Source organism: Scyliorhinus torazame, chromosome 7, assembly GCF_047496885.1.
Source record: "Scyliorhinus torazame isolate Kashiwa2021f chromosome 7, sScyTor2.1, whole genome shotgun sequence".
Lineage (NCBI taxonomy): Eukaryota > Metazoa > Chordata > Chondrichthyes > Carcharhiniformes > Scyliorhinidae > Scyliorhinus > Scyliorhinus torazame.
The window spans coordinates 258,918,523-258,934,880 of record NC_092713.1 but is presented as its reverse complement, the minus strand read 5'-3'; the positions used below and the strand labels follow the sequence as shown (position 1 = coordinate 258,934,880).

Sequence of the window (16,358 nt, the reverse complement as noted above, 5' to 3'; positions counted from 1 at the left end):
AGTGCTCAACTGTCCCACCTGTCAGCGGTTCCAGCCGGCCCAACCACGTGAGACCCTACAGCCCCATGAGTTGGTCACGTCCCCTTGGTCTAAGGTAGGTGTTGACCTGTTCCATGCGCTTGGCAGGGACTATGTTCTGATTGTAGACTATTTTTCGAACTACCCGGAGGCCGTATGCCTGCATGACATCACATCATCGGCGGCCATCCGTGCCTGCAAGGAGACCTTTGCTCATCACGGCATCCCACTCACTGTGATGTCGGACAATGGCCCCTGCTTCGCGAGCCTCGAATGGTCCAACTCTGATAGCAGGTACAACTTTGTGCATGTGACATCCAGTCCCCTGCACCCCCAATCCAATGGCAAAGCGGAAAAGGGCGTCCACATCGTCAAACAGCTCCTCTGCAAGGCTGCCGATGCAGGATCCGGCTTCTACCTCGCCTTGCTGGCCTATCGTTCGGCCCCACTCTCCATGGGCCTGTCGCCAGCCCAGGTGCTCATGGGTCGCACCCTCAGGACCACGGTGCCGTCCATTCACGTCCCAGTCCTCGACCACGTTCCGGTCCTTCAGCAGATGCGACAGTCTCGTGCACAACACAAGGCGGCGCATGACGCTCGGGCGACTGATCTCCCTGCTCTGGCGCCGGATGACAATGTCCACATCCATCTTCCGGAGGGTGGCTGGTCTGCAACTGCTGTGGTTCTTCAGCAGGTGTCTCCCCGCTCGTTCCTGGTTCGTCTGCCAGATGGTTCCATTCGCCGCCGCAATCGGCGTGCCCTTCGTCTCGTTCCACGCTCGCTACGTGATCCTCCACCGGTGCCACGCCCTCCTGTTGTCCCCAACCTAGACTATGTGGAGATTCCGAATAGTCTGCATCCTCCTCACTCTGCCGTGGCCCAGCCCGTTCCTCAGCCGGTGGCTCCTGACCCACCCTTGAGGCGGTCAACCAGAATTCGCCGGCCACCTCAGAGACTTGACTTATGAGTTTTACAATGTTGGACTCTTTGATCTGTTCTGTTATCCTGTTTCATCGTTCCAGTAGTTTGTATATAATGTTCATTTTGTTGTTGGTGTGACACCCTATTTCTCTGCACCAGGCACCTTCCCGTGTAAATAGATTAGCCTCATGTACATAGTCATGTAAATAACACACACACACATAGTCAGGTACATTCACTACACGATATTTATTGTCACGCAGGCACATGTTCTTTATATAAAAGGGGGATGTCATAATATACAGCAGTATATCATGGTGCAGACACACACACCCACACTGATGGACATGCAGTGGGACCAATCAGCATACACAAAACAGCAGCCAATCACCAGTGAGAGCACACGCACTATAAAGACAGGGGACAGGAGAGTTCCTGCTCATTCTAGTAGCAGCCAGCTTGGAGCACAGAGCTCACAGCCTGCAGCACAGACATTCACCATGTGCTGAGTGCATCACCTGGTTAGGACTAGGCAAGGGTCAACAGTTAAAGCTGGTATTGCATTTACCCACAGTTCAAGTATGTTAATATAGTTAACCTTATAATAGAATAGAGTTGCACCACTTCCAGTGTTGGTGACCTGTTTGTGATCCAGAACACCTAACACATCAGTACTGTCAATAGACTAGTAATCCAGAGACCGGTTTCAAATCCCACCACAGCAGATACTGAAATTTGAATTTGATGAAAATCTGGAATTAAAGTCCAATGATGACCATGAACCATTTAACAAAAACCTGGTTCACTAATGTCCTTTAAGGAAGAAAGTCTTTACCTGGTCTCCCTTACATGTGACTCCCAGATCACAGCATTTGACTCTCAAATGCCCTCTGAAATGGAGGGCAGTTAGGGATGGACAATAAATGCTGGCCCAACCAATGACGCCCACATCCCGTAAATGAATAATAAAAAAAGCAAGCACTCAGTTCTGCTTTTACTGTGAAGCATTTATAACTACTTGCCTTCATTGACTTCATCATTTCCTCTATCAACTTGTGCTTTGAGCACATATCGCTTTATCAATCGTTTCATAATTCTCTGCAAGATGTTAAAGAAATTATTTTTGGTGTGCAGCATACTACAATGTCACTTCTAACTTTCTAGGAATGTACATCTACAGACCTGTGAATGCTTGACATTTTGACATATTCCTATCAAATTATGGTTAAGAAATACTTGATTATAACTTTTGATGACACTGATCAACCTGCTTTATCTACAATTCAAAGTTGAATTATATGCATGCCCTGACACTTGTGAAATATCTCAGCTGAGGTGTTTTACTAATATCTTTATTAAACAGTAAAACTCTACATAAAATGGAGATTAAAATAATGTTTTTAAAGTTGAATGATGCAGTAGGCAAGGGCAAGTTTTTGCCTTAGCAACCCAACTTGGATTTAACCAGACACAAGGATTAAGATGTTCTCCTGAAATGAAAATTGCTTATTGTCACAAGCAGGCTTCAATGAAGTTACTGTGAAAAGCCCCTAGTCACCACATTCCAGCGCCTGTTCGGGGAGGCTGGTATGGGAATCGAACCGTGTTGCTGGCCTGCCTTGGTCTGCTTTCAAAGCCAGCGATTTAGCCCAGTGTGCTAAACCAGCCTCCTACAAGGGGATCTAAAGAATCGTATGTCAAAAGAGAAGCAAAATGCTGCAGGATGCTAGAAACCTGAAATCAAAACAAAAAGTACTTGAAATATTCAGCAGAGTTGGCAGCATCTATGGAGAGTGAAGCCAAGTTAACGTTTCAGGGTGTGACTTTCGCTTAGTTCTGACGAAAGGTCACAACCTGAAGTATTAACCGATTCTTCCCACAAATGCTGCCAGATCAGTATTTTCTCTTTCAATGCCAAATGAGGTATCTCCTGGACTTAGGAAACTGACCATTACTGGGTCAAGATTGACAATTTCACGTTGGGCAGAATAATGGTGCGAGAAATGTAACAAGGAATGGTCTGCTGAATTTTTGGAGAGGGGTTAAAAGCTTACTTTGGTTCGGGCCATGTTGCATCTGGTTTGTTAAGTGCAGTTTTCTTGTATGGACAGTAAAAATGCGGAAAGAAATTTGCATTTCCCGGCACTGATAGCTTGATGATCACAAAAGTTCAAAACTATTTTTTAAAATGATAACAAGGGCTCTGAAGTGATGACTGATTTTGGGCAAGAAAGAGGCCTCAGGCCTTCCCATCCATGGGTGCACTCAACCATATAATTAGTCACCATATTATTATCACAGATGCTGCAGCAGATACATGGTGAAATATTTCTGTCTGTCTCATGTTAAGAAAGGGCAATGATGCACTGGTGTACGCGTCCTGAAACCTCACTGAATTGTGATTCTGAGATTTATTTTTCAACTTCTTGGCAACCACCCAAACAACCAGATTGAGAAACTGTTCATCTTTTCAGGCATACGCTTTGGCCCTGAAATTCTGTGGGAGTTGCACAAGTCTTTGGCCAGAGTTATGGAGGGACGCTGCAGAATTGGAGGTGTGGACGAGAACGGGGACTGCAGGGAGGGTGAGCAAACTGACCACCACACCGTGGTACAGGGAGCCGTTCAAGTGGGGAGAGAAAAAAGAAATGTAGTCGGATTTGGGGATAGTATAGTTAGGGGCATTGACACTGTTCTCTGCGACCAGGATCGAGAATTCCGAAGGTTGTGTTGCTTGCCTGGTGCTCTGGTTCGGGATATCTCATCTCGGCTGCAGAGGAACTTTGAATTGGAGGGTAAAGAACCAGTTCTCATGGTCCACGTAGGTACCAACAACATAGGTAGAACAGGAACAGAGATTCTGCTAAGGTAGTATGAACAGCTAGGAGCCAAATTAAAAAGCAGAACCAAAAAGATAATAATCTCTGGATTACTACTTGAGCCACAAGCTAATTGGCACAGGGTTAATAAGATTAAAGCGGTAAATGTGTGGCTTAAAGATTGGTGTGGGAGAAATGGGTTTAAATTCATGGGATATTGGCACCAGTACTGGGGAAGAAGGGACCTGTTCCAATGGCATGTTCTTCATCTGAATCATGCTGTTCCAGAGTCCTGGCGAATCATATAACTAGGGCTGTAGACAGGACTTTAAACTAAATAGTAGGGAGAGGGTTCAGTTGTATGGAGAATTAGAAAATCAAAGTTAAAGGAGAGGGTCGAAGTGCAGGTTAATGATGAGGACTTTCAACTAGTTAAAGGAGCGAGGGCTCAGGAGAGGTTAGTAAAGTTTCCAGAACACGTCATAGAACAAAAAGTATAGAGATTGACAGGAATCTAACCTCTGGCAGAGCAAAAAAGGTGACAAGTATGAGAAGGGAGGTGGTCAATTCAGGACTGAGGGTATTGTACCTAAATGCGCACTGTTTCCGGAACAAGGTAAATGAGCTTGCTGCGCACATTGAAATTGCCGGGTATGATGTTGTGGGCATCACAGAGATATGGCTGCAAGGGGATTAGGGTTGGGATCTAAATAACAAAGGATATGTGTCCTATTGAAAGGACAGACAGATGGGCAGAGGGGGCAGGGTTGCATTGTTAGTAAGAAATGAAGATAAATCGATAGCAAGGAGGGATATCAGAAGGCATAGAATCTCTGTGGTAGAGTTGAGGAATTACAAAAGTAAAAAGACCCTAATGGGAGTTATGTCCAGGCCCCCTAGCAGTAGTTAAGATGTGGGGCAGAAAATAAATCAGGAGATAGAATAGGCATATCAGAAAGGCAATATTACAATAATCATGGGGGATTTCAATATGTAGCTGGACTGGGAAAATCAGGTTGGTAGTGGATCCCAAGAAAAGGAATTTGTGGAATGTCTAAGAGATGGCGTTTTGGAGTAGCTTGTGACTGAGCCGACTAGGGAACAGGCAATCCTGGATTTGGTGATGTGTAATGAGGCAGACTCGATTAGGGAACTTAACGTGAAGGAACCCTTAGGGAGCAGTAATGCTCGATCAATAACTCCTGCAACGAGATTGAAGACGATTGAAGGCTTTATTGTACTGGATGTTTCCCCCAGCAGCGCAGGTACAGAATGCAGCTGCTGGGGAGACACAGGCTCTTATACTCCGCCTTACTGGGCGGAACCAGCAGGCAGGCTTCACCAATGAAATAGCAGTCTCCGGTACCTCCCACACCAATGGTCTTACAGCATTATTCAGGGTACCGTAATACCCCTAATACTGACTACCACATTCACCCCCTGTTAAAAAAGAGTCCGACGGGGGTGGTGGTCTCGCATTATACAGTGGTAGAGGTGTAGGTTATTGTGGTACCCAGTATACATTAGCATCGTGTTTTTCTCGACACATGCCGCAACTATTTACAGTCAGAATGAAGCAATTAGTCGATCGGCGGCCCTGGTCGGCCTCTGCGATTGTCGTAGCTTCGGCGGTGATGCAGGCGCCGGCTCGGGCATCTGTGGCTCCGGGAGCGTTGCTTTGGCTTCTTCAGCAGCTTCATCACCCCTAGATGGGACCAGTGGAAGGACCGATCCACCTGGGAACAGGGCGGCTGTGGGGTGCGCTGGTGGGAGGGAGGATGGGGTCGGTAGTGGAGGTGTGGGTGGGGATCCAGCGGGCGGCAGGTCTTGTAGAGAGACCGTAACCTGTCGGCCGTCGGGGTACGCCACGTAGGCGTATTGAGGGTTAGCGTGCAGGAGGTGGACCCTCTCGACTAATGGGCCCGACTTGTGCACCCGCACGTGTTTGCGGAGCAGGATGGGTCCAGGAGCTGCCAGCCAGGTCAGGAGCGAGGTCCCGGAGGAGGACTTCCTAGGGAAGACAAGGAGGCGTTCGAGAGGTGTTTGGTTGGTCGTGGTACACAGCAGTGATCGGATGGAGTGGAGAGCATCCGGGAGGACCTCCTGTCAGCGGGAGACTGGGAGATTCCTGGACCGTAGGGCCAGTAGGACGGTCTTCCAGACCGTTCCGTTCTCCCTCTCCACCTGCCCGTTTCCCCGGGGGTTGTAACTGGTCATCCTGCTCGAGTCAATGCCCTTGCTGAGCAGGAATTGACGCAGTTCATCGCTCATGAAGGAGGCCCCCCTATCGCTGTGTATGTAGGCGAGGAAACCAAACAGCGTGAAGATACTATGGAGGGCTTTTATGCTGGTGGCTGTGGTCATGTCGGGGCAGGGGATGGCGAATGGGAACCGGGAGTACTTTTCAATCACGTTCAGGAAGTACGTGTTCCGGTCGGTGGAGGGGAGGGGCCCTTTGAAGTCCATACTGAGGCGTTCAAAGGGACGGGAAGCCTTTATCAGGTGCGCTTTCTCTGGCCTGTAGAAGTGCGGCTTGCACTCCGCGCAGATTTGGCAATTCCTGGTGGCGGCCCTGGCCTCCTCGATGGAGAAGGGCAGGTTGCGGGTCTTAATGAAATGGAAGAATCGAGTGACCCCCAGGTGGCAGAGGTCCTCGTGGAGGGCCCGGAGGCGGTCCACTTGTGCGTTGGCACATGTGCCGCGGGATAGGACATCAGGAGGCACGTTTAGCTTCCCGGGACGATACAAGATCTCATAGTTGTAGGTGGAGACCTCGATCCTCCATTGTAAGGTCTTATCGTTCTTTATCTTGCCCCGCTGTGCATTATCGGACATGAAGGCAACCGACCGTTGGTCAGTGAGGAGAGTGAATCTCCTGCCGGCCAGGTAATGCCTCCAGTGCCGCACAGCTTCTATTATGGCCTGGGTCTCCTTTTCAACTGAGGAGTGGCGGATTTCAGAAGCATGGAGGGTGCGTAAGAAGAAGGCCACGGGTCTGCCAGCTTGGTTGAGGATGGCCACCAGAGCTACTTCGGATGTGTCGCTCTCGACTTGGAAGGGGAAGGATTCGTCAATTGCGTGCTTCGTGGCCTATGCGACATCCGCTTTGATACGGCTGAAGGCCTGGCGAGCCTTTGCCGACGGGAAAAACTGTGGATTGAATTAGTGGGAGGGCCTTCTCCTCATAGTTGGGAACCCACTGGGCATAATACGAAAAACGTCCCAGGCAGCGTTTCAGCGCCTTGGAGCAGTGGGGGAGGGGGAACTCCATGAGGGGGCACATGCGTTCGGGATCTGGGCCTATAACTCCATCATGCACTACGTAGCCAAGGATGGCTAGACGGTCGGTGCTGAACACGCATTTGTCCTTGTTATATGTTAGATTAAGGATTTTTGCGGTATGGAGAAATTTTCGGAGGTTGGTGTCGTGGTCCTGCTGGTCGTGGCCGCAGATGGTGACGTTATCGAGGTACGGAAACGTGGTCCGCAAACCATACCGGTCAGCCATCCGGTCCATCTCCAGTTGGAAGACCGAGACTCCATTTGCGACACCGAAGGGAACCCTTAGGAAGTGGTAGAGCCGCCCATCTGCTTTGAATGCAGTGTATTTGCGGTCGCTAGGGCGGATGGGGAGCTGGTGATAGGCGGATTTTAGAACCACCGTGGAAAAGACCTTGTATTGTGCAATCTGATTGACCAGATCAGATATGCGGGGGAGAGGGTACGCATCGAGCTGCGTATACCTGTTGATGGTCTGACTATAATCGATGACCATCCTATGCTTCTCCCCGGTCTTTACAACCACTACTTGAGCTCTCCAGGGACTGTTGCTAGCCTCAATAGTACCTTCCTTCAGTAACCACTGGACTTCCGACCTAATGAAGGTCCGGCCCTGGGCACTGCACCGTCTGCTCCTGGTGGCGACGGGTTTGCAATCCGGGGTGAAGTTCGCAAACAGGGAAGGCGGATCGACTTTGAGGGTCACGAGGCTGCAGACAGTGAGGGGAGTATAGGGCTGCCGAATTTAAAAGTTAAGCTCTGGAGGTTACATTGGATGTCTAGCCCTATGAGCGTGGCAGCGCAGAGGTGAGGAAGGACATAGAGACGGTAATTTTTAAACTCCCTTCCCTGGATCGTGAGGTTCGCTATGCAGAACCCTTTGATCTCTACCGAGTGAGACCCGGAGGCCAGGGAGATTTTTTGGTTGACTGGGTGGATGGGAAGAGAACAGCGTCTTACTGTATTGGAGTGTATGAAGCTCTTTGTTGCTCCCGGAGTCGATCAGGCAGGATGTTTTATGCCCGTTGATGAGCACGGTCATCGTCGCAGTTGACAGAGTTCAGGGCCAAAACTGGTCTAGGGTCACCGAGGCAAGTCGTGGCAAAATTTGGATGTTTTCCTCGGGCGGTGTGTGGTCACCTGAGTCGGGGTCCTGAGAGTCCAGCCAAGATGGCGGCGTCCACTGGTCGCACGTGGCTGGAGGTGTTCAAGATGGCGGCACCCATCCGTTGCACGTGGTCCCCGGGGGACAAGTTGGTGGTACTCGGAGGCCGCACGTGGCTCTGAAGAAGGAAGATGGCGGCGCCCGCTGGCCGCACGTGGCGGTCCGGATTCGCCCCCGGAGACCGCGGTGACCAGCCGGGCCTGGCATACTGCCACGAAATGGCCCTTTTTGCCGCACCCTTTGCAGATGGATGAGCGGGCCGGGCAGAGCTGCCGGGGATGCTGGGCTGTCCCGCAAAAATAGCAGCGGGGCCGCCCGGGGTTGCCTGGCAGTTTCGTAGCACAAGCTCGTGGGGGGATGGGGGATGCATCGGAGTCGGCCGCGGGGGGGGGGGAGGGTTCCACGCTGCCCAAGGGGCTGCCGCGCGGTCAGGGAACGTAAGCGTGGGCGTTTCGGGAGGCCACATCCAGGGAGCTAGAAAGGGCCTGTGCCTCCTTGAGGCCTAGTGTCTCTCTCCAACAATCGCTGGTGGATTTGGGAGGACAGCATACCTGCAACGAATGCGTCCCGGATCAAAGGTTCTGTGTGGTCGCTGGCCGAAACTTGCGGGCAGTCACAGTTCTTCCCTAACACCAGGAGCGCATGGTAGAACTCCTCCAGCGATTCCCCGGGGATCGCTAGCAGATGTCGGGCGTAGACCGGGTTTACAGGGCGAATATAGTGTCCTTTCAGCAGGGTCAATGCGGCCTCGAAATCGTCCGCATCCTCGATGAGTGTGTAGATCTCTGGGTTCACCCTCGAGCGGAGAACTTGCAGTTTCTGGTCCTCCGTTGGTTCAGTCGTGGCCGTCCTGAGGTACCCTTTGAAGCATGCCAGCCAGTGTTTGAAGGTTGCCGCTGAGTTTCATAGAATCATAGAATTTACAGTGCAGAAGGAGGCCATTCGGCCCATCGAGTCTGCACCGGCTCTTTTGAAAGAGCACCCTACCCAAGACCACACCTCCACCCTATCCCCATAACCCAGTAACCCCACCCAACACTAAAGGCAATTTTGGACACTAAGGGCAATTTAGCATGGCCAATCCACCTAACCCGCACATCTTTAGATTGTGGGAGGAAACCGGAGCACCCGGAGGAAACCCACGCACACACGGGGAGAACGTGCAGACTCCGCACAGACAGTGACCCAAGCCGGGAATCGAACCTGGGACCCTGGAGCTGTGAAGCAATTGTGCTCACCACCATGCTACTGTGCTGCCCACTAAGTTTGCCGCGTGGGGACTGAGTTGCAGACACTCCGGCTTGATTCGGAGCTCCATTCTTTAAAATCTAGTACAATAAATTGATGCTCAATCAATAACTCCTGAGACGAGATTGGAGACAATTGAAGGCTTTGTTGTACTAGATGTTTCCCCCAGCAGCGCAGGTACAGAATGCAGCTGCTGGGGAGACACAGGCTCTTATACTCCGCCTTACTGGGCGGAACCAGCAGGCAGGCTTCACCAATGAAATAGCAGTCTCCAGTACCTCCCACACCAATGGTCTTACAGCATTATTCAGGGTACCGTAATACCCCTAATACCAACTACCACAAACAGTGACCACAATATGATAGAATTTACCCTGCAGTTTGAGAGGAGAAGCTGAATCAGATGTAACGGTATTACAATTAAATAAGGGTAACTGCAAAGATATGAGGAAGGAGCTGGCCAGAGTTGATTGGAAAGGGAGCCTAGCAGAGAAGACAGTGGAACAGCAATGGCAGGAGCTTTTGGGGGTTATTTGGGAGGCACAACAGAAATTCATCCCAAGGAGGAGAAAACATGCTAAGGGGAGGACAAGGCATCCACGGCTGACGAGGGAAGTCAAGGACAGCTAGTTAGTAATATAAAAGAAGATAGGAAGAGATATTTTCAATATATAAAAAGTAAGAGAGTGGCAAAAATAGACATTGGACCACTGCAAATTGAGGCTGGAGAAGTAATAAGAGGAAACAAAAGAATGGCAGAGGAAATGAATAGTTACTTTGCATCAGTCTTCATGGCAGAAGACACCAGTGGGATGCCAGAGCTCCAGGAGAATGAGTGTAGTGGCCATCACTAAGGAGAAGGTGCTGGGGAAACTGAAAGGTCTGAAGGTGGATAAATCACCTGGACAGGATGGACTACATTCCAGGATTCTGAAGGAGATAGCTGAGGAGATTGTGGAGGCATTGGTGGTGATCGTTCAGGAACCACTGGAGGCAGGAAAGATCCCAGAGGATTGGAAAGTAGTTGATGTAACTACAATGTTTAAGAAGGGAGGGAGGCAGAGACCGGGAAATTATAGGCCGGTTAGCCTGACTTCGGTCATTGGCAAGATTTTAGAATCCATTATTAAAGGTGAAATTGCGACCTTTTAAAGTGGTTGGGAGGAGTTTTAGGTATCTGGGGATTCAAGTGGCCAAGGACTGGGGGCGGCTTCACAAGTTAAATTTGGGCAAAGCAGTGGATCAAATGAGAAGGGATTTCTGTAGATGGGACATGCTCCCACTGACGCAGGTTCAGAAGATGACGGTCCTTCCGAGACTGCTTTTATTTTTTCAATGTTTCCCGTGTTTTGTCCCAAAGGCTTTTTTCAGAAGTATGAATGCGGCGATATCGAGGTTTATATGGGTGGGTAAAACCCCGAGAGTAAGGAGGGCACTCCTGGAACGGACCCGCGGAGAAGGGGGCTTGGCTCTCCTGAGCTTTATTAACTATTACTGGGCTGCCAACATATCGATGGTCAGGAAGTGGGTAGTGGGGGAGGAGTGGGTTTGGGAGCGGATGGAGGCAGCATCCTGCAAAGGTACGAGTTTGGAGCTTTACTGACGGCGCCCTTGCTGTTCTTGCCGGCTAGGTACTCTACAAGTCTGGTGGTGGTGGCAGCTCTAAGGGTGTGGGGGCAATGGAGGCAGCATATGAGACTGGAGGGGGCATCAGTGTGGTCACCGATCTGTGACAATCACCGGTTTGTCCTGGGGGGGCTGGATAGGGGCTTTAAGGTATGGCAGTGGGCAGGGATTGAGAGGTTTGGGGATCTATTCATCCAGGAGGGCTTTCCGACCTTGGAGACATTAGAGGAGGAGTTTGATTTGCCGGGTAGGAATGGGTTTCGGTACCTTCAAGTGAAGACTTTGTCCGGAGGCAGGTTCCAAGCTTCCCTCGCCTCCCCCTGAGGGACTACAGGATAAAGTGTTGTCAAAAACAGGGCTTGGAGGTGGGAAGGTTTTGGAGATATACAGGGAATTGTTAGAGTGGGAAGGGGCCCCTATCAGTGAAGTGAAGAGGAAGTTGGAAGAGGAACTAGGAGGGGAGCTGGAAACTGGACTGTGGGAAAAAGCCTTGAAAAGGGTAAATGCATCCTCGTCCTGTGCTAGACTTAGCTTGATTCAGTTCAAGATAGTCCACAGGGTCCACATAACGATAGCCCGGATGAATAGATTTTTCGAGGAGGTGGAGGACAGATGTGGGCGGTGTGGGGGTAGCCCGGCCAACCATGTTCATATGTTTTGGGCATGTCCGAAACTGAGGGAATTCTGGCAGGGATTTGCGGATGTTATGTCAGAAGTCCTGGAAGGTAGGGTAACTCTGAGTCCAGAATTGGCAATATTTGGGGTGTCGGAGGATCCGGGGGCAAAGTGGGGGAGGGTGACCGATATCCTGGCCTTCTCCTCCATGATGGCCCGGAGACAGATCTTGCTGAGATGGAGGAACTCGAGCCCCGAAGTCAGGCGTGTGGGTCAGCGATATGGTAGGGTTTCTCAGTCTGGAGAAAATCAAATTCGCTCTGAGAAGATCAAACAGTGATTCGACCGGAGTTGGCAGCCGTTCATCAATTTCTTTAACAAAAATTGAACGTCAGCAGTAAGGGGTGAAAGGGAAAAGGTCGGTGGGGGGAGGAAAACAGGAGGTAGGGTAATGTTAAATAAGGACAGGGAGCTTAGTATACGGGTAACTGGGGACAGGGCAGGAGAAGTGGGGGACGTGGTTTATAGTTTGTTGTTCTTTTAGGGGGTATTTTGTGCGTAGACCCGTCCAGTTGTTTTAGAAATGCCAACATGTTAAATGGTGAAAATTACAAATGCTTCAATAAAATATTTTCTAAAAAAAAAGGTGAAATTGCAGAGTACTTGGAAGTGTATGATAAAACAGGACTGAGTCAGCATGGCTTCGTCAAGGGGAGGTCATGTCTGACAAATCTGTTAGAGTTCTTTGAGGAGGTAACAAGGAAGTTAGACAAAGGAGAACCAGTGGACGTGATTTATTTAGATTTCCAGAAGGCTTTTGGCAAGGTGCCGCATAGGAATGTTGAATAAGTTAAGAGCCCATGATGTTGAGGGTAGGATCCTGGCATGCATTGCGGATTGGCTGACTGGCAGAAGGCAGAGAGTGGGGATAAAGAGGTATTTTTCAGGATGGCAGCCGATGACTAGTGGTATATCAGGGGTCGGTGCTGGGATCACAATCTTTCACAATATACATTAATGATTTGGAAGAAGGAACTGAAAGCACTGTTGCTAAGTTTGCAGATGATACAAAGATATGTAGAGGGTAGTATTGAGGTCGCAGGCAGGCTGCAGAAGGACTGGGGCAGGCTAGGAGAGTGGGCAAAGAAGTGGCAGATGGAATACTATGTGGAAAAGTGTGAGATTATGAAATTTGGAAGGAGGAATGGAGGCATAGACCATTTTCTAAATGGGGACATGCTTAGGAAATCAGAAGCACAAAGGGACTTGGGAGTCCTTATTCAAGATTCTCTTAAGATTAACGTGCAGGTTCAGTTGGCAGTTAGGAGGGCAAATGCAATGTTAGCATTCATGTCGAGAGGGCTAGAATACAAGACCAGGGATGTACTCCTGAGGCTGTTTTATGCTCTGGTCAGACTCCATTTGGAGTATTGTGAGCAGTTTTGGGCCTCGTATCGAAGGAAGGATGTGCTGGCCTTGGAAAGGGTCCAGAGGAGGTTCACAAGAATGATCCCTGGAATGAAAAGCTTGTTGTATGAGGAACGGTTGAGGACTCTGGGTCTGTACTCGTTGGAGTTCAGAAGGATGAAAGGGGATCTTATTGAAACTCACAGGACACTGCAAGGCCTAGATAGAGTGGATGTGGAGAGGATGTTTCCACTAGTAGGAAAAACTAGAACCAGAGGGCACAATCTCAGACTAAAGGGACAATCTTTTAAAACAGAGATGAGGAGGAATTTCTTCAGCCAGAGGTTGGTGAATGCCGCAGAAGGCTGTGGAGGCCAAATCACTGAGTGCCTTTAAAACAGAGGTAGATAGGTTCTTGATTAATAAGGGGATCAGGGGTTATGGGGAGATGGCAGGAGAATGGGGATGAGAAAAATATCAGGCATGATTGAATAGCTGAGCAGACTCGATGGGCCAAGTGGTCTAACTCTGCTCCTATGTCTTGGTCTTATGGTCTGTCTATGTGGGACAGTCAAATGATGTTGCATTACACAACGCAGTTGGAAGCTCTCTCACCAATCAGATGGTGGAGAATTGAAGCCCCACTCAAACTGTTAAACATGCAAAATTAAGCAGACAATTTAGTGCAGTACTGAAAAAGTGATACACTATCAGAGCTAGCATCCTTTGGATGAAGCATTAAACCAAGGCCCCTGTCTGCCAGTTGTGGTTCACGTAATTGCTAAAGACCCAATGGCACCATTTAACGAGGTTTGTTCTCCCAAGTGTCTGAGCTAATATTCTTCAATGCCAACAAAACCAGATTAACTAGTCACTCATGTAATTTCTGGTTTTTGGAATCCCACTTTGCAGCTGTATTTTCCTATATAATCCTGCCACTTCACTATTATATGTAGCTGAAGCACTTCAAGACAATGTGTGGTGGAATAAGGCATTAAATAAATGCAAGTTTTTATGTTTAAGAAAAGGTTATGGCCAATTCAAACAGGCCATTGTATTTTATTATTCCATTAATACAAAGGGATTGTGCATTAGATGGTTTTAATTAATTCAAAATAATTGGTTTTCATTCTTGTAACCTATGGGACGAAATGTGAAATCCAGTATAATACCTCCCTCTGGAGGGAAGTGTGAGCAATGTAACTGGGTAAATCTACAGTACAGTACAACAGTTACTAACCTGATATCTTGTCGGATTGCTAATAGGCTTTTTCAGACCACAACCTTCTGAACCTCTAGCATTAGATTTAAAATGGTGACCTGGCTGGAATGGAATTGAACGTAAATTTGTTTTGTCATTGCGTTATCTTGCTTATATAACCAAAGTGTCTACATGTCAAAAAAAAAACAATTAGTTGGAGGTCAAGAACTTTGAGATGTCCTTAATCGCATGATAAGGACACCAAAAAATACAAGTTCTCCATGATTTACTTAGAACAGAAAACCGGAAATAGGCTTGGAATTAAAATACTTTGTAAATCGATTGATTAGCAATAATTTCAACTTGTGAAAAGGAGACAATTTAAAAAGCACAGAATTTTCTTTCATGTACAAATATTTTCGACTACACAAAAGAATTGCAGCTATTACCTTAGAATTCAGCATGCCCATTTCAAGGTCACCCTCAGATTTTTGCACCTTGGATTTGCACAAATTTATAAGGCAGGTTTTTATTTTTAATATAAGGTAGTACACTGATTTTGGACTTGGCACCAGGTTAAACGGAGCAGGTAAGGTTCTTCCTTCATCAAAATAAGACAACCAGAGCTTAGCTCGAGCAAATTTCCACTCAACATCTGCATCCTCCTGTTCGAATAAAAAAATAGCAGGTTCATAAATATTCCGCAGTTCAACCGTAGATGATGCAGTGAATTATTTCTCAACTTTACTATCACTGGGTATAAGCTCATGCTCCAGTTTTGATGATAATCAGATGTGTCTATTCACCTTGTTTTTCACACTTCTTTCATTTAGTACCATTGCAGTACCTTGCTTAAAGCTATGAAGCCTACTTTACTTTTGTTTCAATATACCACATATAATTCTATGTATAATTCTACTTCAAATTATGAAGAGCCTGTTAGGAACCTAAGCAAATATAATGTGTTATGGAGGGAACCATGGTATGTGAAGCTAATTAACAAAATCTGTACCTGTGTTACTAACGGTATAGGATAATGAAAGGACACAAGTCACTGTATGAAAGACGGGAGTTGTTTTCGTGTCATGACCGAATTTATTTCTCCACCTATCATCTGAAATAATGGTTGAATCTTTGCTTGTGCACCCTATTTTTATTGTAGTTTTGGCTAGTTCTCCCGTTCTTCAAGTGAGATTTTCAAGACATTAACCAGCTTGTGGGTACCATGAAAATTTATAATAATGGTGCGTTGAAGATCTGGTTCACAGTATTGTCATGATATACATCAGCATATCATGGTGCAATCACACACACACTGACACACTGATGGACATACAGTAGGACCAACCAGCATACACAACATCGCAGCCAATCACCAGAGGGGACACCAGAGTTCCCGCTCATTCTAGCAGCAGCCAGCTCAGAGCACAGAGCTCACAGCCTGCCTCTCAGCCATTCACCATGTGCTGAGTGCCTCACCTAGATAGTGATAGGACAGGGTCCACAGATAAGCTGGTAATGCACGTACCCAAGCTTACAGTATGTTATTACAGTTGAGTTGTTAATAAAATAGAGTTACACCATCTCCAGCCGTGTTGACCTGTTTGTAGATCAGAACACCCATCACGACAAGTATTGAACAGGATGGTTTGCAATGCATAGAATCACTGCAGTGCAGAATCTTAATTTTTTAGAACTGTTTGTGATTCCCCTCTCAGTATGTTCCACCTGGATATCTTGTGTTCCAAAGTTTGAAAACCACAGATTCTAGCAATTACTAATCCATTGAAATCGATCGATAGGACCTCCTGTGAAAAGCAGATTCAGTCACTTGTGAGCTGCTCTTTTGAATTCCATCAGTTAATTAGCTGGGGTAACTGGTGACCATTTTAAAGCTGTGAAACAGTGGATAATGCAGGCTGAATTTGGATGCCAAGTAAATATAGTAATCCCAAAGCAAAGAGTACATTATACGCAGGGAGTTTAATTTATACATTATCATCATTGAATCCAAGTACTCAACCAATTTCGAAAAAAGCCAAGACTATGAAGGCAGGGA

General features: G+C 47.8%; 1 protein-coding gene across 1 annotated transcript in view; it reads right to left on the bottom strand.

The window, feature by feature from the left end:
* The window catches only part of LOC140426985 (short transient receptor potential channel 7), a 246,113-nt gene that overhangs the window by 4,862 nt on the left and 224,893 nt on the right, over positions 1-16,358 (bottom strand). Inside the window, exons 9-11 of the mRNA XM_072512340.1 lie at positions 14,749-14,964; positions 14,339-14,422; positions 1,962-2,037 (exon numbers count right to left, since the gene is read on the bottom strand). Of these exons, the coding sequence (XP_072368441.1) occupies positions 1,962-2,037; positions 14,339-14,422; positions 14,749-14,964 (376 nt within the window). The remainder of the gene's footprint in view (positions 1-1,961; positions 2,038-14,338; positions 14,423-14,748; positions 14,965-16,358) is intronic.